The sequence below is a fragment of the Chelmon rostratus genome, chromosome 19 (assembly GCF_017976325.1).
Source record: "Chelmon rostratus isolate fCheRos1 chromosome 19, fCheRos1.pri, whole genome shotgun sequence".
Lineage (NCBI taxonomy): Eukaryota > Metazoa > Chordata > Actinopteri > Chaetodontiformes > Chaetodontidae > Chelmon > Chelmon rostratus.
The window spans coordinates 22,562,518-22,589,579 of record NC_055676.1 but is presented as its reverse complement, the minus strand read 5'-3'; the positions used below and the strand labels follow the sequence as shown (position 1 = coordinate 22,589,579).

The window sequence follows — 27,062 nt, the reverse complement described above, 5'->3', positions numbered from 1 at the left end:
GACAAAGCAGCTCCGTCTTCCCCATCTGCGATATCTGTGAACGCCCACCGGCAAGACCACAGCCTCGAAGCGGAGACAGCCCTTATTACAACCACCCCCTTCTCACAGCTTTTCGCCCGGGTCTCAAATGTGACTCACAAAGGACTCGCGGCCGAGCGGGAATCCCGTCCTGCAGTTCGTAGCGTCAGTTAGCGCGGAGCTAGCCGGACAGACCCCGCCTCCTCTTCATTTGTCAACAAAGGGGTTTGACACGCTCGGAGAAGCCCAGCCCCATGTTTCCATAAAAGGATCATTTGGCCGTACACGGCCAACAATCGAGCCGTGGGTAACCTTTTCCCTTCCCATCCCGTTCATATGGTGCGTTGACTTCCTCCGTCGCCGTTAAAGCGGAGCTATCATGGCGGAGCGCGTACAGCAGCCCCCAGCCAAGCGGCTCTGCTGTAGACCGGGCTACAGCGCAACATGTAGGCAAGGCCAGCGGGCCGCGGGGGCGCCGTGTGGCGGCTCGGCTTCCACCCAGGGCGAATCGAGCAAAACACAGAACCCGGAGTCTCTCCTGGACATCGCCGCGAGGAAAGTCGCGGAGAAGTGGCCGTTTCAAAGGGTAGAGGAGCGCTTCGAGCGGATCCCGGAGCCCGTTCAGAGACGGATCGTGTACTGGTCTTTCCCGAGGAGCGAGCGGGAGATCTGCATGTACTCGTCGTTCAACACCGGCGGGGAGGAGATCGGAAGTAGCGGGGAGAGCAGCGACGAGACGCGGCTGCCGTTCCGCCGGGGCATCGCTCTGCTGGAGAGCGGCTGCGTGGACAACGTACTGCAAGTCGGTGAGTGATGTGACGGAACCGGGCGCACCGAGGACAAACACGGTCATATCTGGCCACGAATCACACAGAAAACAACAACGCGACCTGTTTTAATGATGAAATGTGTGTGCGATGATGATAAAAGTGACACGGCTCGACAACAAAGGGGGAAGCGGTCAGGCGACACACACCGAGCGGCCACAATGGGGCTTTAAACCAGCATGAATGGGAATGTGTGACTGGGGCATTTAAACCCTGTTTTGCTCCGGGCAGTTTGAATGTGAAATGTTGTGTACAAAGCCCCAAAATCCACTAACTGCCTTTAAAATCAAGCTGTGGCTCTAACAAAGAGGAATTCCCACATTTCCATGTGAGCTCATTGAGAAACTTTCACGGAAGGAGAACAAATCACAATTTCCACTGTCTGCTGCTGCGTTCAGGGGCGTTCATAAATTAAGCTAATGTGAAACTCAATTTGTGACACAGAAGTGCCAAGATTTTTGAAGCTGGTTTGGGGTCAGGTCATGGCACCGGCAGGCTGCTATAGCTTCACAAAACACCTAGAAGTGCTTCATATGTTCTCAATCCTCTTCGAGTTGATTGATCTGATGTGACATTTAGAAGCGTTAAAACTTTTTTAAAAACCCAATCACAATTCCATGCTACATATATCACATTAAGTAATAGTTTTGCCATTCAGACGCCACTGAAAACACAGCCTGACCTTTTAAAATCAGTTTTAAACGATTGCATAAATCTATTGAGTAATAAGGGAAGTGCTCGGCGCTGGGCTGGGTCTCAACTGACACACATTGCATTTGAATGAGTTCTCACAGTTGAGATGTGGTTGGATAATATTTTCATTGTGTCTTTGTTGGCCTAGCTCGATCAGCAGACATTTTAAGTGACGAGAAGCTAATGAACGACTGAGCTGGAGGGCAGTCTCACATTATTGTTGTTATATTTACGCAGATCTAGTGTATCTGCTGTGTGTTATTACTGGGATGTTGTAGTGCAGAATAGCCATTGCAGGAGTTAATGTGCTCTCTTTCTAAATGGTAAACTGAGAATAGACCGACAGCGTTCGAGCATGTTTCTAACCCACTGAAAGGCGATGTGAAACAGGAACAGACACATGTGTGCTGAACTGACAGCTGTTTGTGCATGGCAACCTTTTGCCAACCAGTGACCCAGTAATATTTGATTTATGTCATGTAGGTGTACTTTTCTTATCATTATCATGTGCCCACAGAGTGGCCTTCTTTGAGATTTTAATTACCCGGCACTCATATCGAATGCCTGGCGTTCCTATTGTGAGTTTGGCACTTTGTTCCTATTTTCATGTTCATTTGTGTCTTTCAAGCTTCCCGTCTCTTCCAAAAGGAAGGCAAACAAAAGCATCTTTTCACTCCCTTGTTAAGTAGAAGAGATTTGGAAGGAGGAAGCGTATTGAGCACAGCCATTCCTTTAAAAGGGCCATGATTCACACCAGTCCACAGCCAGTCGGTTCAGGTTTGTGTCTTTTTGTGTCTCTGATGGAAAAGAAGACGACAGAGAGCTCTTTGGCTGTGAGGGAAGCAGACGTGGTGTTGGGTTGTAGAGGTAGCTCTCTTTAATGAAGTTTACAGCCCTCATCATCACACGGTCAGCCTGGAGTCTTTGATTGTGTTGCAGCGTCTGTCACCTGTGGGTTCACCGGACTCGGGACACCTTCTCAGGGAGCGCTGAGGGCTGTAATCCCATTACTCTGCATGCTTAATTTGAATTGTAATACAATCTGAACACGTTTCTGCATGACCGGTCATTCTTCCCCCACTTGTAAATGCAGGAGGTTCATGTGGGCTTTGTGAAGGGCCACAGGGAATACAGACTCACAACACACACCAGCCCCCGTCCGGCCAAAATGAGAGGCCTATATATTCCCAGATATTGGGGAAATGTTTCTGCAGGGAAGAAACAGAGTCTGGGCTGTTATGCCACAGAGCGAGGGGGCTCGATCTGCATGCTTACAAAGAGGAATAACAGTAGTGCTCACACACACACACACACACACACACACAGGGTGGGATTCTTTCTTTTCTTGGCTGATTGCACTCCATCTTGGAATTTGCTGGAAAAATGGAGCCAAGAAGTGATAAATAAAAGATGTAATCTCCCCATGTGTGGGCTGCACCAGAGGAGTGAGGTTTTCTCGCAGCAGACCTTGAGGAAATGAATTGGCACACATTTGCTGTGGACCCTTGTACTCCCCAACAAACCCTCGCTGTTAATCAGCGCAAAGATAAAGGAAGCCATTTTTTCTCACAGGAGCAAATACTGCAGCTTTCCGGTTTAGACTTGGGGGCTGCTTTATTCCCCTGGTTGTAGCTACTATCATAGCTAATGGTAAAGTTATTGAGCTGTGAGGTGAAGCACCAACGCCCAAGAAACAAGTGATGTTTGCTGCTGCTCCAAATACATCTAGACTGTCGGCAGTTCAACGGCAAACAATAATAAAAGAAATGATTAGCTGATAAGGCGACTATTTCGACAAGCCGTCAATCATTGCAGCTGTTTCTGAAGCAAAAATGTCCGTAATTTGATGGCTCTAGCTACTCAAATGTGAGTTTCCCACTCTTTCTTGTCAAACACCATAATAAATTGAATATTTTGAAGTTCTGATCTATTGTTTGGGCAAAAAAAGCTATTTTAAGACAATTTTCTGATGTTTTAGAAACCAAACAATGCACCAAGAACATAAACCTCTGATTGATCAAAAATAAATAAATTAATACAAATTGAAACTATTTTTATCATCTTGTTATCATGCATCAAATCAATAAACAAACATTAAAGATTATTTCTGTTCAATTGATCAGTTGTTGTTGTTGCTATACTTGTGGTCAGTGATTTAATTGCCTTTAAACATTTCATTGAGTTTCAAATTAAAAACAGAAAGTCAAATGCATAATGCACATTAAAGACCTTTACTGAATAATCCTTAATTCTATCAAAATCTGCTGTTTTTTAAATGTGTAAGCAGTAAAATCTTTTTAGTGATTAAAACAAGAGGCTCAGTGAAGATACAAGTGATGATGAATGAAAATAGGTGCAACATAAGCAGACATATTGCTTAAGAACAAAATTAAAGAAAGTGTTTTACAGGGTCCAAAACAAAGTAGAGCTTCACTTAACAGAGCGCAGACAGGCCGTCTCTTATTGAGCCCGATTCAACGTCATCCATTGTCTTTTTAAACTTACAGAGGAAGACGAGCTCCTCTGGTGTGAAGTCAGTTTGCAGTGAGGTTCACGTAGAGAAGCAGCTGAGAGCAGAAAGCCTTTTGTCTTATTCAGTTTGTACTCAGGGTCAGAAAGCAGAAATGCATCTTGGGTGAAGAAACATTAGCTTTTCGCAAAGATTTCAAGATGTATTACGGAAAAAATCAAATAAGAATGAAGCGAAAAGGAAAAAAGCTGCAAGCCTCTAAAACAGAGCATGTTATATTTCTGAGGTACAAGGAAATGTCCAGCTTTGATCCCCACAGCCATAACAAGATTTTCCCCAAGTCAAACCAACTATTTTAAGTAGATTTCCTCTAGAAACAGCTGAACAAAGAGCCTGAAGCTAAAGCTTTTCACAGTCTCAGTGGCTTTGTTGGTGCACGGTGTCATTTATCACTTTTAATAAAATCAGTTTGTAATGCAGAGTCAGTTTCAGCTGATGGAGAAGCAGTTTGTACACAGATTCAAATATCGTCAGTAATTGTGCTGCTATAGCTATGCTAACATGCTAATCTTAAGCAGCTGTAATGTCTACAAGGGCAACCATCTTAGTTTAGCTTGTTAGCATGCTAACATCTCTCTTTCACGTTCTAAAAGCACCAAACACAAAGTGCTGCTGAGGTGATGGAAATGGATTCAGTTTTGCAGGTATTTTAGTCATAAACCAAAGTGTTGTGTGGTTATCTGCTAAGAGATTTGTAGCCATGTTATGTATGTGATGTGAAAAAGGGAAAAAAACAAGTCAATGTGCTTTAAAAACAGCCGTGTAGCTGTAACTCAAACAGTAAATGCAGCTACAAAACATTTATTTCTGTTTTAGTTCAGATCGTGCATGACGATTCGACCAGAACTGTAATTAAGAAAATGAGCAAATGTTTCCTGGTGCATTCGCTGCCTTATATTAAAAAACAGGAGCCATATTCACCCTGCCAGCTTCCTTAAACAAAGTCCCTATTCCAACGGTTTGGAGTCCGCAGCAGCACTAAAGGTGTACCTGATGGTGGCGCCAAAGGGAACAGTCAGAGGACCACTAAAATCATTGGGATTTGTCCGCTGGGGAACATGAACGTCTGCAAAATTTAGCAGCAATCCATGAAATAGCTGTTGAGATATTTCAATGTGGACCAAAGCGGTGAACTGACTGACCGCCTCTGCTCACACACATCAGTGCATGCTGAGCTATAGCTTTGAGCTGAAGTATGGGCTTCACGGACACGTTAAAGTATAGGCTGCAGTGTTTGTGTGCGCTGAGCATGCTTATCTGCACTCGTCAAAACAACCTTAACACAGAGGTGAAAAATCAAAGATGTAAAGTAACGTACACATTACATTAGCCCGAGTAAGAAATCCATGGTTTCTATATACGGTGGGAAAACATGCTGTAATATGTTTGTTCCCTGCATCACCCAGTCGTTAGGTCACGCTGAAGCTGCCTCCAGGAGGTGAAGTTCATACCTTTACACACTTCAGAGGCTCGTCTGGCCTCTTGTCGATGCGCGTCCATCTGCAGGACCAAGTGCTTAAAACATCGATGTGTTGTTGTTGATGGGAAGATGGAAATCCCTCCCTCCTCTTCCTCCACACCTACCTGCTCAGCCAGGACATTGCTGTCCGTTTGTACACTGAAGTGCAGAATTTGAGACTCTGCGCCCAGGTCTGTCACGGTCCTGTTGCTTCGCAGCCGGGGCCCGGCGGGGAGCGGCGGCGGTTGTCGCTGCAGTCCGCGGATTCTCGCGGCACGTCTGTCAAGTCTTGTGCATGTGTCGCTTTCCTCACATTTCATCATGTGATAGAAGAGGCAGTCCCGTCTGTTTCTGTGCTCAGACGCTGGCTTTGGTTTTGCTGGCAGCGCAGCATACTGTCGCCACACAGTGAAGTCTCGTCTCACTGGAACCAGACCGAGTCCAGTTCGGCTCTGTCCCGGAAAGGTTCAGGCCCGGCGACGATCATCCTGTGAGGAGCAGTGCTACTCCCCCTGCAGCCATCATTACCCCTGATTTACAGTCATGGAAGAAGTACTCCGATCCATGAGTAAAAGCACAAATGCCACAATCTAAAAATATGACATTAAAAGTAAAAGGCCTGCATTGAAATTCAGCTTCCATGATGCCGCCATGTGGCGTCTGCAGGAACCATTCAGCTACGACACAGCTGCTCTGAATCTCACCTAAAGGTAAAATATGTAACATTTCCGCCTTAAAGCATCTAAAAATGATTTTATTTTCTCGAGTTGTGGATTTGCATTAACCCAAATGTGTCCAACAATGTTCAAACCCAGAAAATCCGTAGTTTTAATGAATGCAACAGTGAGTTTCATTTGGTGGCCTCCAGTGGCGACGCAGGAAACATCACATGACACGAAAACGCAACGCGAACAAAACTTCAACACATGAACCTGTCCGCGAACTGCTCTGCCTGAGTCACGTCAGATAGATATTAACGATGAAGACAGCAACTCCCATGATCCCGCGCTGCTTCACAGCATCATCAGACTGCTTGTTTTGATTGACAAACTCATTCACAGTATCAGAAGGAAAAAATACTTGTTCTGCAATAAAATGTCTCCTGTACCTGGGATATTATTAGATATTACTTCATTAGAGTGTACCTTTATATTTATCATTTAAATCCAATATTCACTCTAGCTCTGTTTTGGTCTCCACCAGCTCCTGAAGTAAATATGTAGGTTTTTAGCTGCTCAATGCTGCACGCTCCACCAGCTGCTCTCTGACTGTGTGTGTCTGCTGTTTGCAGCTGAGCAGGTGGTGTACGCTGGAGTTTTTAGAGCTTTTTCTGTGAAAACAGCTTCCTGCTGTCAACAACAATAAGCTGAAACTCACTATGAAGCTCCATAAAGCCGAGGGGAGCTGCAGATTCAGCTGTCGCACTATAATAACGATATTGATTATAGCTTCTTTAACTAAATCTCTTATATTGTGATACAGTAGATATTTATACACTTAGCTGTTAAGCTCAGCATACTGTATTTAATTAAACTTGAGCTCAGCACATCAAATCACAATTAGTGTTATCTCTCATACAGGCGTGCTCGTATATCCACGAAGCCTCGGGCCTCCTGCGTACGCTGATTACTGCCGGCTAGCTCCCTCATCTGCAATTTTATGAAGAATCAATGAATCGGCGCACACTTATTGAATGATGCAAAGCTTTGAAAGTATGCTGAGGGAGCGAGCGCGCGTGCACACACACCCACTAGCCTTGTAGGTTGTTGATCAGCATTAATGGTGTATGCATAGCACCTCAATATGCTTCTGCCATGCAAGATCAATTTTTATTGGAGCTACATCGCGCGCATGCTTTGAAACAAACGCTCAGCTGGGTTTCACAGAAAACCTGCCATTTTGAAAAATGGTTTCACACAACAGTGAGCGTACTTGTATAAAATGAAGAGGCAGTAGATGTAAATGTGCTACGCCCGAGCCAGCCCCCGTTTTTCTGTTGGTGCTGGTTGAAGTCTTGGAGTTCTGCCCAGGTATTTTCCAGGTCAGTGTCAAACACCGCGAGGAATGTCGCTGAGTTTTTCATTTCTGCTTCCACAGGGAAAGAAGAAATCCACACATAGATGTACAAGCACACACACACACACACATGCACGTAAACTCTGAAACACTGAATTGGCTTATGTTGTGATTAAACTTTTAAAAGAAAAAGCTTTTTATCAACAAATGCCAAAAAAAGACCGAAAATGTTTTTTTTTGTGCATCTCTCAAAGTTTTCTGACTAATACTCGACTGTAGCTCTCAGCTCAAAGCCTGCTGGGTAAAACCTTTAAAAACAGCTTAAACACACACACACACACACACACACACACACACACTATTGTTAAAATGTATTTATTTTTTTAAAGAAGCTCAGTAAGTTTTATCAAGCATTAGTCAAACAGGAGGAAATTGTCATTGCATTTGTCTGGAACTACTTTCAGCTGCGGATTAATCCTCATTTGGCGTATTCGCATGTTCTCAATAGTTTTTGGACAACAGTGGAGATCTATGAATGCAGTGTATGTCAGGAGGATGAATTTATCGTCAGTTTTTGTCTTTTCGTGGATTTATTGACAGCTGGTATGAGATCACCAACCTTGTCCTTTAAGACCTCGGCTGGTTAGCTGCTCCAGACTGGTTTAGCACTCCTTCCACATCCGACCACGTCTCCCTGATCTGTATTCCTCTGCCGTATTCCTTCATCATTAACCTTCAACTGGAGGGAGAGGAGAGGCGACGGAGCAGAGAGGCAGATGGAGGAGGGGAGTAACTGGTTTACCTCCGTCTGCCCTCATTTATCCCATTGTGTCCGCGTCTTACTTGCCTTATTTCTCCTTAGACACCACATAATGCTAATATAAGCAACTAGTGCGGACACACCATGGGCGGCAACTCGCTATTAATTTCATGTTTCATTAGTGTGACAGTTATTATATTGATTAATTCCCTAAAATGTCAGAAAATAGAGAAATTTGCCGCCGTCTACTATAATATCTGCTACTGTTCATTATGAAAATCAGCAAAAATGTTGAAACATTTACTGGCTCAAGCATTTCAGCTTTGGGTTTTAATGTTAAATAATACAAGCATAAACAAAACTAATGGAGAAAATAATTAGCAGAATAATCAATAATGGAAATTATTTACTATCACAAAGAACAGTGAGCAGAGTGAATCCCTGTAACTGTGAATCTGGTGTTGGGGAATGTTTGACCTTGGTGCTTTAAAAATTACTTATTTAATGAATTATGAAAACAGCCGTGATTATTTTTCTATGGATCGACTAATTGATTAATTGTCTCTCAGAGTTTGTCTCTGAGAGTTTGGTGCAGTGGTCTCTGTGGGGAGTTTTATTCAGCCCCACACTGTCTCAGCAAGTCAAAGCCTGCCGCTGTCCTTGTCTCATGGTAGCCCTGGGCCTCTGGGGGTGGTCTCCAGAGACGAGCGCCCCTCAGACACCCCCCCCCCGCCCTGCAAACAGGCCACTTCAGTTACTGACAGGTGAACTGTGTCGAGCATTTCAAACTTTAATATAAAAATTTCAGCCTTTTAAAAATAAAAGGCTGAAAGGCTGAAAATGAAAATATGGAGGTCTGTGTTGAGGTGCAGATCGAAGGAGAAGCCCAAGCTTTGTCTTTGTGCAGCAGGCGGCTTTCTGCTTCAAGCCAGAGAGCAAATCAGAGGCTGCTTATGAGCAATGCTTACCTTTTAATGGGAACTTAAAGGTGTCATCCATCAGGGGCTGTTACCTTAGCTCACAGCCAGAGCATGCTTAATGAAGACTGATGGTCCTCCTCTGCTTGACTCTCCTCAGACAACAGAAACATCAGAGCAGCTGAAGTCCAACTGAAATTAAAATTCATTTAAGGAATAATGATAACAGAAGCAGGTGCATATAGAAAAGATGCAGCATCATTTATTAAAGAGATTTCCTTACACAAAAAGTGTGGAGAAACCAGCTTTTAGTTTGACTTCAAACACATGTGCCTCCCTCCTGCACGTGAACCTGCCCGGCCATCTGCTCTCAGGATCTATATGCCTGTGCTTGTTAAAGCCCAGGGAGGCAAATCATCAAAGTGTTTGCTTAGCCAAATTTACCAAGAGCCCAGACTGTGTGCCACACTGTGTAAACACATCGACTGTGAACCAACACGCAGATTTCCCCCTTAATGCTGTCACGGGACCTATATCCATTCACTTCCTGCCCTCTGCTCCGGCTCCTCACCTGGGGACCTCCTGTCTGCTTTCAGTTTATTATTCTGCCTTTTTGCATGCTCCACCTTTGCACTGGCGCCTGTATCTGTAATAACAAGCAAATGATCTCGTTCTCCTGGTCCGACTGTAGCTGCGGGCCTTTCCCCAACCTTCGGCGCAGCTCCCTGACTCACGGACATGTTGCTGTTTTCACCTTGAAGCTTCAACAGTGGCGGCGTGTTAAAGTTTAGACAAGCAGAACCAGGCGTTCAGGTGCTTCCTGAAACTGTTGGATCATGAATTCATTGTCTCAACACTTCCAGGCAAACTGGTGCACATCTTCATTGCCACACATGAAAGCTTCCCCAATTTACTCGCAACTTTATAATTTTATCAGCGATAGAACATTCAGAGATTAATCGGAGAATATTTTGCACTTTTGTGATACTACTTTTCAAAATATAGTATCACAAAAGTATTTTTATTATCATGGTTCATGGACAAAAGTGCTATAAATGTAGCTAATCACTATTATTTATTTCCAGTTTTTGCTGCTTTCTTTGTCTTATGTGACAAGAAACTGAACATCGTTGGGTTTTTATACTTTGTGATATTTTATAGACTGTAAAATAAAGTGATTTAAGCAGCTCTGCTGTAAAGTGGGAGGATATGCATGAGATAAAGACAAAAATCAGCAGTCAAAAGTCGAAGCAAGCCAAGAGACACCCTGACCTTGAGTATGACGGAGGACACGCTGGGTCCTACAGTTTCCATAATGCAACTCAATAGCGTCTTTAATAGATCTGAGAAGCAGGAAGAGCTGCTGCTTTCCTCATTCTGTTTTCACATTTCTGTTATTTATTCTGATGACCCTCAATGTAACTGAACTTTAAGGCATTGCATTCAGAATCGACTAATCTGCAGATTATTCTCTGTGCTCGTTGTTTACTCAACACTGAAGTGCCTTCACGGCGTCTCGAAGCCCAAACTGACAGTCCCAAACCTAAAGGTATTCAAATTTTCTTAAGACAAACGAATGCAGCTCATTCTCACATTTTACAAGCTGGAACAATCAAATGTTTGGTGTTTTCACTCGAAGATGACTGAAGGAAGAAGTCCCGTGACTCGATGAATATGTCTTCAGAATAGCTGCTGATCGACTGATCGCTGCAGCTGTGCTCAACACGGAAACACGGGACTCTCCTGGACAACGTAATGATCATTTTGGTTATTTGAGCTGGTTGAACTCAAACACTCCCAAACACTACAAACCCTCGAGCCTCGCCTGCTGTTGCTGAGTTGTAGTGAACTCTAAAGGCGTCTTTGCTGCAGCTGCTGCTGTTAGCGCAGCACGTAGCGGACTTTTAAGATGTGTGATTGGATGTCGGGAGTTGTAGTTGACTTCTTCTCTGCTGTCTTTATGTACGCAGGCTTGTTCCTGTTCAATATGGATCAAAAACAGATACTTTCATGCTAATCAAAGCGTTGGTGATATTCTCAGTGGGGAAAAACGAATGAGACCAGCGACATCACTAATAATTGCTTTCACTTTTAGACCTCCCTGCCGTCTAAATGCCCTCATCTTTTAAACTTTACGCCTCCAGTCGATAACACAGGCTGTCTGTCAACATTTGACGTCTCAAGTCTGACTTAAGATGACCCAGTGACGTCTTCAGGGGTTCTTTTCTCAGACTTTCCTCCCACCAGAGCCACAGAAGACTTTGTGTTTTCACAGGCTGAGTAGTTTTCTCCATGAGCAGCAAACTGGCCTTCGTGTTTGAAATCCGTGGACGGCTCCTTTAATGGAGAAAATAATCTGCAGATGATTCTATATAATAACACATAATCATGAATGATTCAGCTTGGCTCTCTGTTGCTTTCAAAAACCAGTACAGTAAGTCCACAGAGCTAACAAACACACACACACACACACACACACACACACCTCAGGGATGACACAAGCCACCACAAGCCCTGCAAACCCATCCGGTGTGTTTCCGCACGAACAGGGTCTGCCTGGCATGCACCCACGGGCTGAGTCATTGTTGTCATCTGTTAATTATGAGTAATGTCGGCACGCGTGGTTGAAATAGGATGCACCTGAAAAGCATATCGACCGCGTGCAGCGGGGAGCCGTGGTGAGAGGGACGGACGGTTGAAGGAGGGCGATCAGATCTGCTGCATGCTGAGGTAAACTGAGGGCGTAGAACACACCGAGGGTGGAGGCAGCTTCAAGCCCGCCATTCAAACTCTTACTTATGTGAAAGTACAAAAGGTATTATCAGCCAAATGTACTTAAAGTATCAAAAGTAAAAGTACTCCTGCAAAAAATATATGCTTGGACTGATAAATGATTTTAGCTAAATTAGATTGCTGAAGCATCAATGTGAGAGCAGCATTTTACTGTTGGAGCTGCTGCAGGTGGAGCTGCTGCAGGTGGAGCTGCTGCAGGTGGAGCTGCTGCAGGTGGAGCTACTTTTAACTACTTTATATATAGTTTCCCAACCCATGGGGTCGGGCCCCTCCAAAGGGCCACCAGATAAACCCGACGGGTCGTGAGAGGATTAATGGGAGAGAAAAGAAGAAAGAACAAAGTGCTGATAAACAAATTTGTATAAATCTTTGCGATGTTTCACTAATCTGCACTTTTTTGTGAAATGTTGGATAATTTTACCCTTTTTGATTGTCAGTTATGTGAGAAGTTTAGAGAGGAAATAGTGGAAGTTGCTTCTAAAATAACAAAACAGTTGCCAGTAAATGTTGTAATTGTATATATTTGCTGCTGACATGTGGTGGAGTAGAAGTACAAAGCAGCATAAATGAAGCGAAATATCCAGAAATCATCATGAGGTGCAGCAGGTTAGTGGATCTCCAGCAGCCACCGCTGACAGATATCACTGCGATTAACCTGCAGAGCGAGACAGGAAGATTGATATCAGTAAGTGTGAGCTGCCTGTTGGTATAACCGTGACCATCACTCTGTTTTGTGTGTGTGAAGCACTCGTCGCTGCGAGGCGACATGACGAATCACATGGCAGCTGAGCAGGAAGGCGGCTCCAGCTGGTGGACGAGATGCAGCGAGGAACAGAGCTGCTCGGCCGTAGGTGCTCTCACAGGAACAGTGATAACGTGAGACAGCAGAAGCCAGAATCAGTGTGCACACTGCCGATTGATCAAGGGGGGGTCGAACCACGATTCAACGTGATTTTATCTTCTGTCCGTTCACTCCTGCTCGTTTACTCTCTCCACACATATGTTGAGCAATCTGCACCGTCTGTTCAGCCCAGAAAGAAAGAGGCTGCGGGCGTGGAGCTCTGGTTTGATGCGCTGCTGTGACATGGTGTGACCTGCATCCTGTTTTGACAGCGAGGGGCCCCTCCTCCCCCGTGACGCTGTAGAAAAGTATTCCTTCCTCTTACAGACACGCCGTTATGACGTTACACTGACAGTTAAACGGCTGCTCTCAGTCGGCTACAAAGACAAGCCCAGATAATGCTGTTGGGCTAGTTGGGCTACACACACACACACGCACACACACACACAGCTGATACGGTAAGCTGACCACGACTACAGCGATCAGTCGATAAATCCATAACTCAATCAAAAGAAAATGAATCGGTCACTGTTCTGATAATCAATTAATCGCTTCATTTTCGCCACATTTTTGAAGCACAAAATGTAAGATTGTGTTTGACTGCTGGTCTTTTCATAAAACTGAGCTGCGGTATTTCACACCCAGAATGCAATGGGCCGCACCAGACCAGCAGCCGGCGGGTGGCATGATGGGAGTTTGGTGGTTTTTGGTGTGGGCTCGCCTGGTCACAAACCGTCTAATATTACAGCTGAACAGTAGAATGAAATACGTTTCTGAAAGGAGAGAATTAGCCAGAACTGACTACAAAAATGCAGAAGTACAATCTGTTCAAACATCATCCGTCAGCTGAGCTCAGTGCAGGCAACACAGAGGGAAGTTTGACATGAGTGATACATCCTAATGACGCAAAGCTGCTTTAAAGTTTCAAAACATTTTTCACTGTTTTCTGATTTTTGTAGACGAAACAATAAAATCCGATGATAGTTGGATGAGAATTAACAGGATCATTTTAGCCTGATAACAACATGTGGTTTATTTAAGCCACACCTGAAGAACAGAACCAGATCTTGTACTCTTCTTGTTCTCACTTTCTGACATCTCTGGTCTCACTTTTATATTTATATATATGTACATGCAAATACACAGCGAGATATGCCATATGCTGTTGGCGCAGTCGTATCTGTTTGGGTTTTAATACCACAGCTGCTGTAAAGTCATTTTTACTGTTCAGACGCCTTGTGTGGCTTTAGCTTGTAGCTCACTGAGGTTCAGTGAAAACGTACTGATGTGCTCTAATCTCTGCCCCGTGTTTGATGATGCTGATGTGGGAACATAGACACGCTCTCATGTAACTCACACAGGCTGACCTCAAGGAAGAGACTGCTGTCAGTTCAGAGGTCAAAGGTCACGCTGGTGCTCATAACGAGAAGCTCTTGTTGGCCTGTCCTGCAGTCAACAGCAGGTGTGTGTGTGTGTGTGTGTGTGTGTGTGTGTGTGTGTGTGTTTGGACAGATGCGGAACAGCAGACTGGACTTTGCCTGTGCCCTGCAGGCTTTTCCCTCTGGGCCCTTTTGTTTCTAGTTGTTATGATGTGTCACAGTTCACATTTTATAGCTCAACACATTTTATGGCCTTATGAGATGGAGGGATAGTTTGGTTTCATATTTGAACCTGCAACAATGAACTCGTTAGCAAACAGTTGCTTATTTAAAAAGCTGAGAGTGAGCCAAAACAGTGAAGTTGTTGTTATAATAAAAATATCTGTTATAGCCGCCTGAAGATTGATGCCCAGACTTATTGGTGCGTTCACGGACACTCTGACATGTGAGATTCGTGAGTTGCCTGCTGCAGTCATACCTATCAGTGCAGAATCTCTTTTGCTCCTTCACTGTCGCAGTGGGACCATGACAGAGCAGGGACTGTAATCTCGGGAGATAGCGGCTGCTCCAGTGGAGGGAAATGGCGACATTAAAGGGAAAACAAAGTGCAGAAACAGCTGGAGTTGCACCACCACACTCCCACGGGAGCAGAAGCAACATTCAGGTTCTTCTGAGTGAACTTCACTCAGAGACGTTTGTTCCGCCGGTTCCCACAGAGTTCCAGCGTTCTGGATGTTCTCCTCCCTTCGGCCTTTCGCTGGCCTGCTCTCCTGACGTGCTGCCTGTTCCCACATCCACCTTTTCCTTCTTTCACTTTAGTTTCTTCCTTGAACTCTCTGGTTATTTTTGTCAGTATCTTAGCTGACGTGATCAAAGACGTGGCGTAAATAATTTAGAGGGTTGAGCATACTTTCCTTTTTTTTCCCATTCAGCTCCTGTGAATGCTACCGGAGGTATCAAAGCACAATTTCATCTTCAATAAATCCCCACTTGCTAGCTTTTTAAAGGAATAGTTCAACATTTTTTTTAATTCAAGATCTTTTTTATTGAAGTTTTGTCAATATAATAAATGTGCAGCACTACATAGGTGTTACAAAGACAGAAAATGAATCAAGGTATACATCAATCACGGCATGCACAAATAACATATATAAGATAAAAATAAAATAAAATAAAATAACAATAAATAAATCCCTCCCGTCACTGCCAGTTCACTAGTCGCTCTATCAGATCACTGTATTACCATATGTAATCAGAGAATAAAAAATGTAAAAATGAGCTGTATTCAAGGGCCAAGTCATTACAGGTTCTGGAATGCTTTTAGAAAGGGACCCCATGTCTTCTGGAACTTCTTATTAGATTGTTGAAGTGAGTATCTAATTTTCTCCAATTTAAGGCAGGACATGATGTCCTCCAACCATTGTTCATGAGTGGGAGGGGAGGTATCCTTCCACCTGAGCAGAATTGCTCGTCGAGCCAAAAGGGAGGCGAAGGATAAAGTGCGCTGCTTAGTCATAGTTAATTTTTTCACCCCTCCCCCTCCCATGACCCCAAACAAAGCAGTCAGTGAATTTGGTTCCAAATTAATATTTAACACCCAGGAAAGCGTATGAAAAACTTCCCTCCAATATTTGTTAAGGCTCGAACAGGACCAGTACATATGGATGAGGGATGCTTCCACATTTTTACATTTGACACAGTATGGACTAATATCTGGGTATATGGAGGATAGTTTTGCTTTTGAGATATGGGCCCTGTGAACCACTTTAAATTGAATTAAGCAATGACGTGCACAGAGTGAGGTTGAATTGACCAATTTGAGTATGGAAAACCAAGTGTCCTCTGACAAGGAGAAACCCAAGTCCTCCTCCCATGCTATTTTACACTTATCTGTGGGAGCACTCTGAAGATCTAACATCTTGCCATAAAGAACAGAAATTAGCCTTTTTTTAAGTGGATCTATAGAAAGGACAGTATCAACAATGGTCATGTCTGCTGCTTTTACAGATCTGGTGGTCTGAGAGAGAACAAAATGTCTTGCCTGAAGATATCTGAAAAAATTAGACTTAGAAAGACTAAATTTTCTACTCAGCTGCTCAAATGATGCCAAACTGTTATTTATGAACAAATCTTTAAAACGTATAATACCTTTCCTGTGCCATTCCTGAAAGGCAAGATCCTGGCAGGATGGTTTGAAAAGGCAGTTTGATGCGATGGGACTCAAGAGAGAAAAGCTATGAAGACCAAAATATTTTCTAAATTGGGTCCATATTTTTAAAGAATGCTTAACCACTGGGTTCCTAATTGATTTAAGTGAGGGTAATGGAAGTGAGGATCCAAGAAAAGCAAGCACTGACAAATTGTCATTTGACTGTAACTCCATTGCCACCCAATCAGGACAGTCAGGCTGGCCATAACAAAAGGACCAGAATGCCAGGCAGCGCACGTTAGCGGCCCAATAGTAGAAACGGAAATTTGGAAGGGCCAGACCCCCTGATGCCTTGGTCTTTTGAAGGTAATTCTTGTTTAAACGTGGTCGTTTACCCTGCCATAGGTATGAGGAAATAACTGAATCGAGAAGTTGAAAAAAAGATCCAGGAATAAAAAGTGGTAAAGCCTGGAAAAGGTATAGAAATTTGGGTAGAATGGTCATTTTGACTGAGTTAATACGACCCACAAGAGTCATCGACAGGGGCGACCACTGTGTTAAGATTTGTTTGGTTTGATTTAATAATGTGCTAAGATTCTCCTGGAAGAGATCTTTATGCTTCCTTGTCACAGATATGCCCAAGTACGTAAATTTGTTGTACTCAATTTTAAAGGGAAAACTGCCAAGATCTAAAGCACGTGCTGCATTGTTGATAGGGAAAAGCTCACTTTTGCTGAGGTTTAATTTATAGCCTGAAAATTTACCAAACTGACTGAGCAGCGACAGAACAGGGGGCAGTGAGATTGTTGGATAAGAGATGAAAAGCAACAGATCATCAGCATAAAGTGAAACTCTATGCTCCATGTCACCTCTCCAAATTCCAGACATTTCCTTGCAAGAACGAAGTGCTATGGCAAGTGGTTCAATAGATATATCAAAAAGTATGGGGCTAAGGGGGCACCCCTGACGGGTTCCACGATACAGATTAAAAGGTCTTGACTGTTGAGAATTAGTACGAATTGAGGCTGTGGGGTGCTGATAAAGAAGTTTAATCCATGAAATAAAATTCGGACCAAAGCCAAATTTATTCAGCACCGCAAATAAATAAACCCATTCAACACGATCAAATGCCTTCTCTGCATCAAGGGAAACGACACATTCGGGGACATCTTCAGAGGCGGAATAAATAATATTGAACAGTCGTCTTATGTTAAAGTAAGACTGCCTTCCTTTAACAAAGCCAGTCTGATCTTTAGATATGATTGTGGGAAGGACATTCTCCAACCTATGGGCCAGAACCTTGGCTAAAACTTTAGCGTCCGTGTTTAAAAGGGAGATAGGCCTGTAGGAGGCACAATCCATTGGGTCTTAAATAGTTCAACATTTTGAAAAATATTTACTTTCTTGCCCAGAGTTGGATAGAAGATTGATAGCACTCTCATGTCTGTCCATTCAATAAGAAGCTAGAACCAGGGAATAATTAGCTTAGCTTAGCATAAAGACTGGAAGCAGGGAAAATGACTGACCTGTCAGGAAGTCATTGCACAGTACAGCACCCAACCCGTATAAAACCATAACTTGTTGTTTTTACATGTTTCTACACACACAAACCAGATATGACTTGTTAATTAGTGAACTTTAGAGGTCTTGGTAGCAGACTTTCTTATCTTTGGACAGCTCCAGGCTAGCTGTCCATTTTTCATGCTAAGCTAAGCTTACCATTTCCTTGGTATCAATCCTTTCATTGGACCATGACTGTCGTGAACGTGATTCAGAGAATATTCACATTAGAAGCAAGCACCGCTCACATGTTGGACAACATTTAATGAGCAACAGTCAGATCCGCGTGTAAGCAAACACTAAAAGCTTTTATTTGATTTTATTTCCGTCTTGGTGGGATTCCTGTGCTCATTAGAGCAGCAGCGGCGCAGCTCTGCGAGCATCTCTAAGGACGCCTTGTTGTATCTCAGGAGTGGGAACAAATGCATTTGGAGAGGAGAGGCAGTGGCTGGCCTGCTGACGGTCCTCAGAGGCTAAACAAATGACTTCCAGTGAGCACACCGGGAACAGACAGCACTCAAACAAATGCTTTTAAACGGAGTAAGACAGGGTGGAAAATCCTCTCCTGTCCCTTTAGAATCTTGCTACGAAACCTCGGATGGCCGTTATTTGTCTTAGCAAAGGCACATTGACGTCAAAACGCTGGTGAGATTGCATGTGTTTGTCTGACCATGATCCTCCACGGAGGAGCCGCTTCTATCAGGGGGCTCAATGTGAACTGGTTGTTTTCTGAGCTTTTCTAAAATTAGAGCCCAGTTTGAACTCAGTCAGTCATCAACATGCAGTGCACCCTGTGCATGACATGTAGAGCTAAGTACTTTTACTCAAGGACTATACTTATGTACACATTTGAGGTACTTGTGCATTTACATTTTGTGTTGCTTAATTTTTCTACTACATTTTACTACAATTCAGTGGAAAATGTTCTTTTTTACTTAGTTGTAGTATAATTAGTATACCAAAAAACACACACGGGGTAATTTTTCATCTTGCTTTTTAATTTAAACTATATTTTGCTGATAATATTTGCTTGTACTTAAGTAGTATTTTCCATGCAGGACTTTGTCTTGTAATGGAGTATTTTCACAGTGTGGTATTTCCACTTTTACTGAAGTAAAGGATCTGGATACTTCCTCCACCCCTGGCTGAGAGAACGAGGCAGGGTGTTAGAGCTGTACTGCGTGTTAGTCCATGTGTCTACACGGCAGAGTCACATGTATGTTCTGTATCTGTTTGTTTCAACAGTCCGTTAAAGCCAAGGCTGAATTATCAAGGGGTATTTCCCCAGGGCCCCAGAACTCCAGGGGCCCCTGAAAACTACAGGCTCAACGTGTGTCAACTGCTGGTTTATGGAGAATCAACTGGCGTGACAAAAGTCTTTCGTATATACTGTGTATATGTAGGATGTAATGGGGTACGGTCATTGATACACACAAGCTTGATAAAATAATACCTGTCCTTTTAACGCAGTACAGTTTATACAAACCTGAACATTGTAACCTGCAGTAGTGCCTGTAGTAAACCAGATATATTTGGGTTTTGGTCAGACAAAACATTTGAAGGCAACACGTTAAAGTTGTGCTTTTGGACATTTTATAGACTGAAAAATTAATCAGCAGCAGGTTAATCACTAATAATGTTCAATGCTTAATGCTAAATAAATCAGTGAAGCGCATTAGAATTGTAATTTACAGCTCACACAAACTATCCCCAGTTTACATGACATGCAAGCAGCAGCGAGTGCAGCATCTCTGTGCTTTGACAGTTGTCTCAGTACCTGATTCATGTGTGGCCGCCACTGTCTGCTCTGATAAAGACCACCGAGAGCTCCGTGTTAGCTGCCAGTCATTCTTTTAGTGCAGTGGCTCTTTTCAACGAGTTTCCAGTTTCCTCCCAGCGCTCTCCACAGACCGGACAACCCTCATCGGAGCCAGAACGGCAGCAATTAGACAGATTTCAACTGAGGTCCCATTTTTATTGGACCGCGAAATGGACACCATAAAACAGCAGCTTCGGGGGCGTTCGCTCGAGGAGTCATTTTCTTGTCTGAGTGACGAGACCCTTCGCAATTTCTCATGCGTTGTAAAGGCAGCCTCTTGTTTTTCTGACAGAGCTGAGGAATTTCAGTCCGCTGGGTCGAGCAGGACTCCTTCCTGCTTGTAGTATTTCAGTGCCATTTGCTATTTCTAGAGTTGTGCTTCAAAAGCAGAAGATTAAACTGAGGGAAGAGGCAGATAACTGGCCGGATTATTATTAAAGATAGTCAGTGAGCGGCAGATTCGTGGTCGCTGGTGTGCAACGAGGGCATCGATTAGCATGTTCATACTGTAATGAGCTGTTGGCCATTACTTAAGAGGGACACAGATTGACCCAGTTACCTCAAATCCTCATTGACCTCATTCTGAGCTTGCATGGAGGTGCATCCTCCGGCTCTCTACAACACACACACACACACACACACACACACACACACACACACACACACACACACACACACACACACACACACACACACACACACATTTCAACCCCGCTTTCCCTCAACACATTACCTTGTTAGCTTTTGGCTCTCGTACCCAGTTGACCTGATGCTAAACCTTTTTTTAAAATCTATAATCAAATATAAAACGGTTAGCTAATTATATGCTAAGTCCTGGCCTTGGAGGCAAAGCTGGGTTAGGTAGCTACTGTCAACAGTAAGCTAGTTAGCCAGGCTTGCTAATGTTTGCATCTTACATTGGGGCAGATAATCACACTATTTAATCTGTTCCTTCTTGGTTTCTGAAAGGCTGCAAAAAGAAAGAGAAATCCAAAGCTTGACAGACTTGCCGTTGGTTGCTAATTCTTAGCAAACAGTCAATTGGCTACCTGGCTGTCCTCTCTGTCCTCTGAGTCTTTACATTATCAGTATCAGTTCCCATGGCGATGAAAGATCCAATCCATGTTCAGAAACATCTTTCCTGTCTCTTTTCATGGTGCCAATGCTAGAATCACAGGAATCCATTAGCACTAGCAGCGACACCATTGTCTTCTGTAAGTGGAGCTGATCTGAACCGGTCATTAAGGACAGATGGTAATCAACGCACCGTGAGTATTGATTGGTTGTTTACTTCTCCTTCCTACAGCCCCAGAGGTGCATCTGCATCTCCACGGGTGAGAGATTAGCTTCCCCATTGTCATCAGAAGTACACATACAATACACACAGTACACCTTGGCTGAGAAGCGCTCACTTACGCCTGACTGCTCTGTGTGGAGGCTGAGCTGGCTGACTGGTGTGTATGCTTGTGTGTAATGGAGGGGGGGGGGCTTTTGTGTGCTGAGAGTCCTGTTAAATGAAGGCTTTGGCCACATAGCTGAGAATGACCCCCTGCAGCCACAGTTTCGGTGGGCAATGCTGAATACAGCCTCTGGCATGAAGGTCTCATGAACTCTGTAGGGAGCTGAGCTACTGCTCTTTCACAGGCTAACGTCCTGGCCTTGTTTTCAATCAATACAACACCCCCCAATCCTATAGAGATGGCTTAAGTTGACTACCTCGGGCTTAATTGGGAGTGAAGTCTTAAACTTCAGTTTCCAGGCGAGTGTATTCAGGTTATCTGCAGGTCTTTGAAAGGCATTAAATAGCCTTACATTTAATTTACAATATTTCGATATGCAGCTATAAACTAAAAATGATTGTTGTGCTCGTGGCACAGGAGGCTCATTACGTTCTGTGTGGAGTTTCATCTATTTCCTGCTGCTGATCCGGGTCCAGGAAACACTCCTATTAGCCTGTTTTTGGCAAGCGTGACATGAGGAGTCCGATACCACTCACATGTACAGCTGTTTAGGTGGAACAGCTAGCCTGGCTCTGTCCGAGCATAACAAAATCCACCTACCATGGTACCACGATGAATAATTCCAGGCTTTACTGTCACCTCTGGTTTTCCGCCACGCTCTCATACTTTAAATGCTAGGATTGATTCACAGGTATGAAACCGTATTCTGTCTGGGAACCCTCCAGAAAGCCTGTTATTGTGCTGCGCCGGCAGTGAAGGGGTTAAGTTTGGTTGCTATGCAGTGCACAGAGCTGTATTATGCAAGCTGTGAAGCGCAGACACAGAGAGAGGAAGTGCATTACAGAATGCTGAGCTCAGGGCTTTGGCTCGCCGCCAAGCATACACTCCTGCATGTGCACACACACTCAGCTGAGGGCATACGATTTTTCCAGCAGCGCAGCGGTCTCCTCCTCCTCCTCCTCCTCCTCCTCCTCGAGTCACTCTCTCTCTTTCTGTTACGTCAGTAGTTCAGCTGTGGGCCAGGCATGACTGGGGCAGGGCTGCGTAACGGAGAGCGCCACACTGCTTTGTGTGTGTTTGAGAGGCAGGATGTGGACTCGGTGGTAAGTGTGATCCAGCGCGTTTGTGTGTCTGCTCGGCAGGAAAAGCAGCACTCACAACTGACACGTCGCTTTCTGTGTTTCTGCACAAGTTTCACCCTCAGATATTTTCTGGTCGTCCCACTGACTCTCTTGTTTTTGCTCAGGCCCGGCACACCAGCCAGACTAACACCTACTCTGTTTGCAGCGTTCTTCCACCCAGCAGGGGTGATATGTGTCAGCTCCGCGGTGTGTGTCACATGTATGAGAACATCTGAGCAAAGTGGAAATCCAATCTCGCAGCTAATGTTCCAGGTTGAATAGCGCTGATAGTATTTTGTGCACGTATTGAGCCGTTACTCAGACTTACATAACGTGAGAAAATGTACTCTACAGATCCTTTTCACTGTGCTCACCTGCAGTACTTTGACAGCTGGTATCACAAATGATGGTGCTTCATCTCTGATGTGACCCCATGAAGGCACCATAGACGTTTCTGTGAAAGCAGAACGGGTCAGTCTGTCTGTACTTTAGTCTTTTTTTTTTGTTTTCATAGTTGAGTCTCTGGTGTCACAGGCAATGTGATTAGATAAAGGAAATGTTAGCAACTATGTTGGCCTTATTTTTGCTTTCATTTGGTGGTCGACAGTGTGGCTGTTTAAGCATAAGGCCATATTTTAACTCCCCCACCGGGCTCAACTCTAATCCAACAACAACGTTAAAGCCAGACTATGTCTAGCATCTGATTATCTTAGCTTAGCATAAAGACCACAGACTAAACTAAACTTCCATACAGCTCTTCTCTTGTTACTCTGACCGTCACATCTGCTCTTGTTTCTCAGAAGCTAGACTTTGAACCTGCAGTTGGTTTAAACTCCACATAGACGGGATTTGACTGTTTTGATGGAGCATTTTCCATTTTCTTTGGTTCAAACTACCATCTGATAATAGTTTGTCATCTGTCACCGTCTGCCCTCACAGTTAGCTATGTGACACGTTTCTCCGTTCGTATGGCAGCATGATGCAATTAGTGCTAGATGTTGCTGTGGTTGTCTATCTCACCTTGTTTGACGAAAGATTAGTGGCATTTGTAGTTCAGTCAGAGTGACTGCAGGAATTAGCTGATCTCATATGCTCCAGTGTTATAGTTGTGGAAAGTATATTTACTTAGGTGCTGTATAATTCTTGTACTTCACTTGAATTTTTCCATTTTCTGCTTATTCAAACTTCTACTCGACTACATTTCAGATGCAAATATCATATTTTTTACTTCACCACATGTATTTGACAGCTGCAGTGCGGCATCAGATTAATAACACAAAATGCAATCAACAGATATTTATACAAAATCTAATTATTCCATATAGATATATTAAAATTGGTCCCACATTTAACAGCTGCAATATTAAAGTGATGCACATTAATGCATCAATAATTATAATCCAATGATACTATATCTGTTCTTCTTATTTTGTATTTTGTATTGCCTTTGCTATTTCTATTTTGACTGATGCTGCCTGTAACACCAAATTTCCCCTGCTGGGGATGAATAAAGTTGATGTGACTGCTTGCTTCAGCTTTATTCAGTTCAGTTCTCACTGGTAACCACGAAGTCACACAGTCAGTCTGCGTCTTCGTTCATCAAGTGTCTGCTGCACAGTCATCTTCTGCCATCACAAGCCCATCAGCTCTGCCTCATCTGGTTTGACACAATATTTAAACTTACCGTAGTTCACATGCAGCTGCTGTGTTTTCAGATCTATATTAGTCATGGGGTTTTTGTTAAATGGAAAATGAGAGCACACTTGCCTGGTCATTTGTGGTACATACCCTCCTCTTCAAATTAGAAAGCATTTCCTGTCAGAGGCTCAGATACTTAACCTTCAAGAGTTCAAGAAGTGACTTTCAGGTCACGTCCACGCTGAAATCAGCTTCTCTGTGTTTTAGAGACCTATAGGTTTTAGCCTGTGAGAGGTTCACTGTACAACAGCAGGTCTCTGCCTGCCTGTGGTTGAATGATCCCGTCAGCCCGTCAAAGGGTGGAGGTGTTCAGGGTAAGGTGAGCGCTGGAGGTGTTGTGGAAGGGAAATGAAAAGGAAATGAGGATATTCGGGTTTCTGCGCTCACCTCCCTCTTCCTTCACTCATCTGTCTCTCTCTTTCTCTCTTTCTTTTCACCCTGCCAGCACTTTCCTGATCGGATCCAAATTAACTTGAACCACATTGGTAGGGGGGATCTGAGTCGCACCAAACAGCAGATGGACACAGTTAGGGACTAGCTGCTGAACATAGAGGACATTTTAGCAGCTAAACAGGCAGATATTTCCCTCAGGAGCTGGTGGAGACCCAAAGCAGAGCTAAAAGAGAGCCAATGTTGGTGGCTCCAAATTGATGCTAATATTGTGTTTTATCGGCTTGTAGGTATGTCAGACATTTCAACTGAAAGAGTGATGACACGCTAAAAATCTGTAATTATTAGTTTAAATGAAGCATTTTTATTTCATTTTTTCTGAAAGCTTCACAGTGTAGATGCTCAGATGACTAACAGTGAACGTTTTCTGTCTCTGCCTGCAGGGTTTCACCTCAGCGGAACAGTGAGGGAACCCGCCACGTCCTCAGAGCCCGAGCTGGTCTGCAACGTGAGCGTCAGCTTCGACCGCTGCAAAATCACGGCAGTGACATGCAACTGCGGCAACAAGGACATCTTCTACTGCGCCCACGTCGTGGCGCTTTCGCTGTACCGAGTGCGGAAGCCAGAGCAGGTCAAACTGCGCCTGCCCATCTCAGAGACTCTTTTCCAAATGAACAGAGATCAGCTGCAGAAGTTCGTTCAGTACCTGATCACAGTGCATCACACCGAGGTGCTGCCGACGGCACAGAAACTGGCCGACGAAATCCTGTCCCAGAACTCTGAGATCAACCAGGTTCATGGTGAGTTCAAGGTCCCTAATGAGGGTTGTTATTTTGGATGTCAGTGGAAGAACAGGCTGAACTCCCCACTTTATCATGCATGCAGTACAGGCACCAACAAACAAACACACACGCACACACACACACACACACACACACACACACACACACACACACACACAGTAAATGCAGGTACCTGTGTTAGATTTCCTCCATCTCGCACCAGTGCAGGTCCAGCTGGAGGCTTCCATCCTGGGAGACAACGCAGGAAAAGCAAGCTGTTTAGGGAGAACAGGAGGGAAACACTGTAACCACACACACACACACACACACACACACACACACACACACACATACACACACACACACACACACACACACTTATATCAGGCCAAGTCTGACTTGAACACATCGCAGGAATGCATGAAGTGGGGAGTTTGTGAGGAGACTTCTTGTGTTCAACATGCAGAAAATACTAAGAACAGAAATCTGCTTACACCCTGTGGCCACTTTATTAGGTTCACCTGTACGATCTAATGCAATCCAACACAACAGCTCAGCCATGAAGACTCTTATGATGCCAATCATTTACAATGTGCTGTAATAATAAGAATAATAATAGTAATAATACAATATTTAAGGCATATTTTTTGGTACTCTGTGTGTTTTACAGATTATTTGCAGTGCACACATTTTAAGGGGATTACTCTGGTGGTACTTTGATTTATCTTTTACTACAGTACCAGATGGTAAACATTAGTATAACTGTGACAATTTGAGGTGTTTTTTGTCATTTCATTACAGGATTAGTGGTACTTGAAGGTGATTTCCGGTAGTTGTTGGTAGACTTATGTTGATTGCTGCACTCACTGACACAGATTACATTATGTTGGGGCTGCAGCTAACCATTATTTACATAACTGATTAATCTCTCCATTATTTGATTCATGGTTTGTCTATAGAAAGTCAGAAAGTAAATGTATTCTATTACTAGTAGTACTATTAAATGACAAAGAAATGCATAAAATCCTTGTAGTTTGAGTACTTGAATAATATCTAAAATACTTTTGTTGGGTACATGTTGTAGGTTGTACTGTGCCATCATTTGTAGTATTTTATGACTCGCTTGATGGTTGAGAATGTAGAAAATGGTACTATTGGGATGTGTTTTCTAGTAGAATATGTGCTACTTTGCCATATCGTGGTAACCTGGAGCACTTTGTGTTAGAGTACATGCAATAATCCTCCTTCAGTCTGTGTACATGTACACAGTTTTCTTGCAGAGACAAACAATTCAGCCTCTTAAATCTGATTGTGACATTAGTGTAATGACTGTCTACATGTAAATGTTTCGTCTGTCGGAGGAGGATTTGCTTTGCATGCACTCGGTGGCTTTACACGTTGTTTCTCTTCAGTTCTCTCGTGTGTCTCATGGATTTAATCCTCATGTTAAGATCTGAAAGTCTGACGTTTTCTTCACTCGTTTAGGCTGGTTATTGCTGCTGATTTTGCAGAGTTTATGGTATTGATCAGTGTTTAAGCTTAACCAGCACTGCAGTAATGTAATAATGCAAAAGCTGAACTGTTATGCTGAGGCAGGCATGTTCTCGTCTCCTCCCCCCTGAAAACATGGGGTTTTATTTAAGGGTCTGTACATTTGCTCAAGTACATTTCAGCAGGAATCTGCTACATTTCTTTGATAATTTAAGTTACTTTGATTAAAAATTACAATGCAAAATATATTCAACAGATAAATTCTGATTTATTATTAGAAGTTAGGATTAGATAACGATATTGATACTCTGGGAGGAATATAGATGAATTGTCATCAGCATCAGTGATTATAACCCAAT

The 27,062-nt window shown here is 43.6% G+C and overlaps 1 protein-coding gene across 1 annotated transcript in view; it reads left to right on the top strand.

The window, feature by feature from the left end:
• The first annotated feature begins 295 nt into the window (after positions 1 to 295).
• The window catches only part of zswim6 (zinc finger, SWIM-type containing 6), a 43,178-nt gene continuing 16,411 nt past the window's right edge, over positions 296 to 27,062 (top strand). Inside the window, exons 1-2 of the mRNA XM_041960654.1 lie at positions 296 to 824; positions 24,874 to 25,230. Coding sequence (XP_041816588.1) covers positions 398 to 824; positions 24,874 to 25,230 — 784 coding nt within the window. The 5' untranslated portion in view covers positions 296 to 397. The remainder of the gene's footprint in view (positions 825 to 24,873; positions 25,231 to 27,062) is intronic.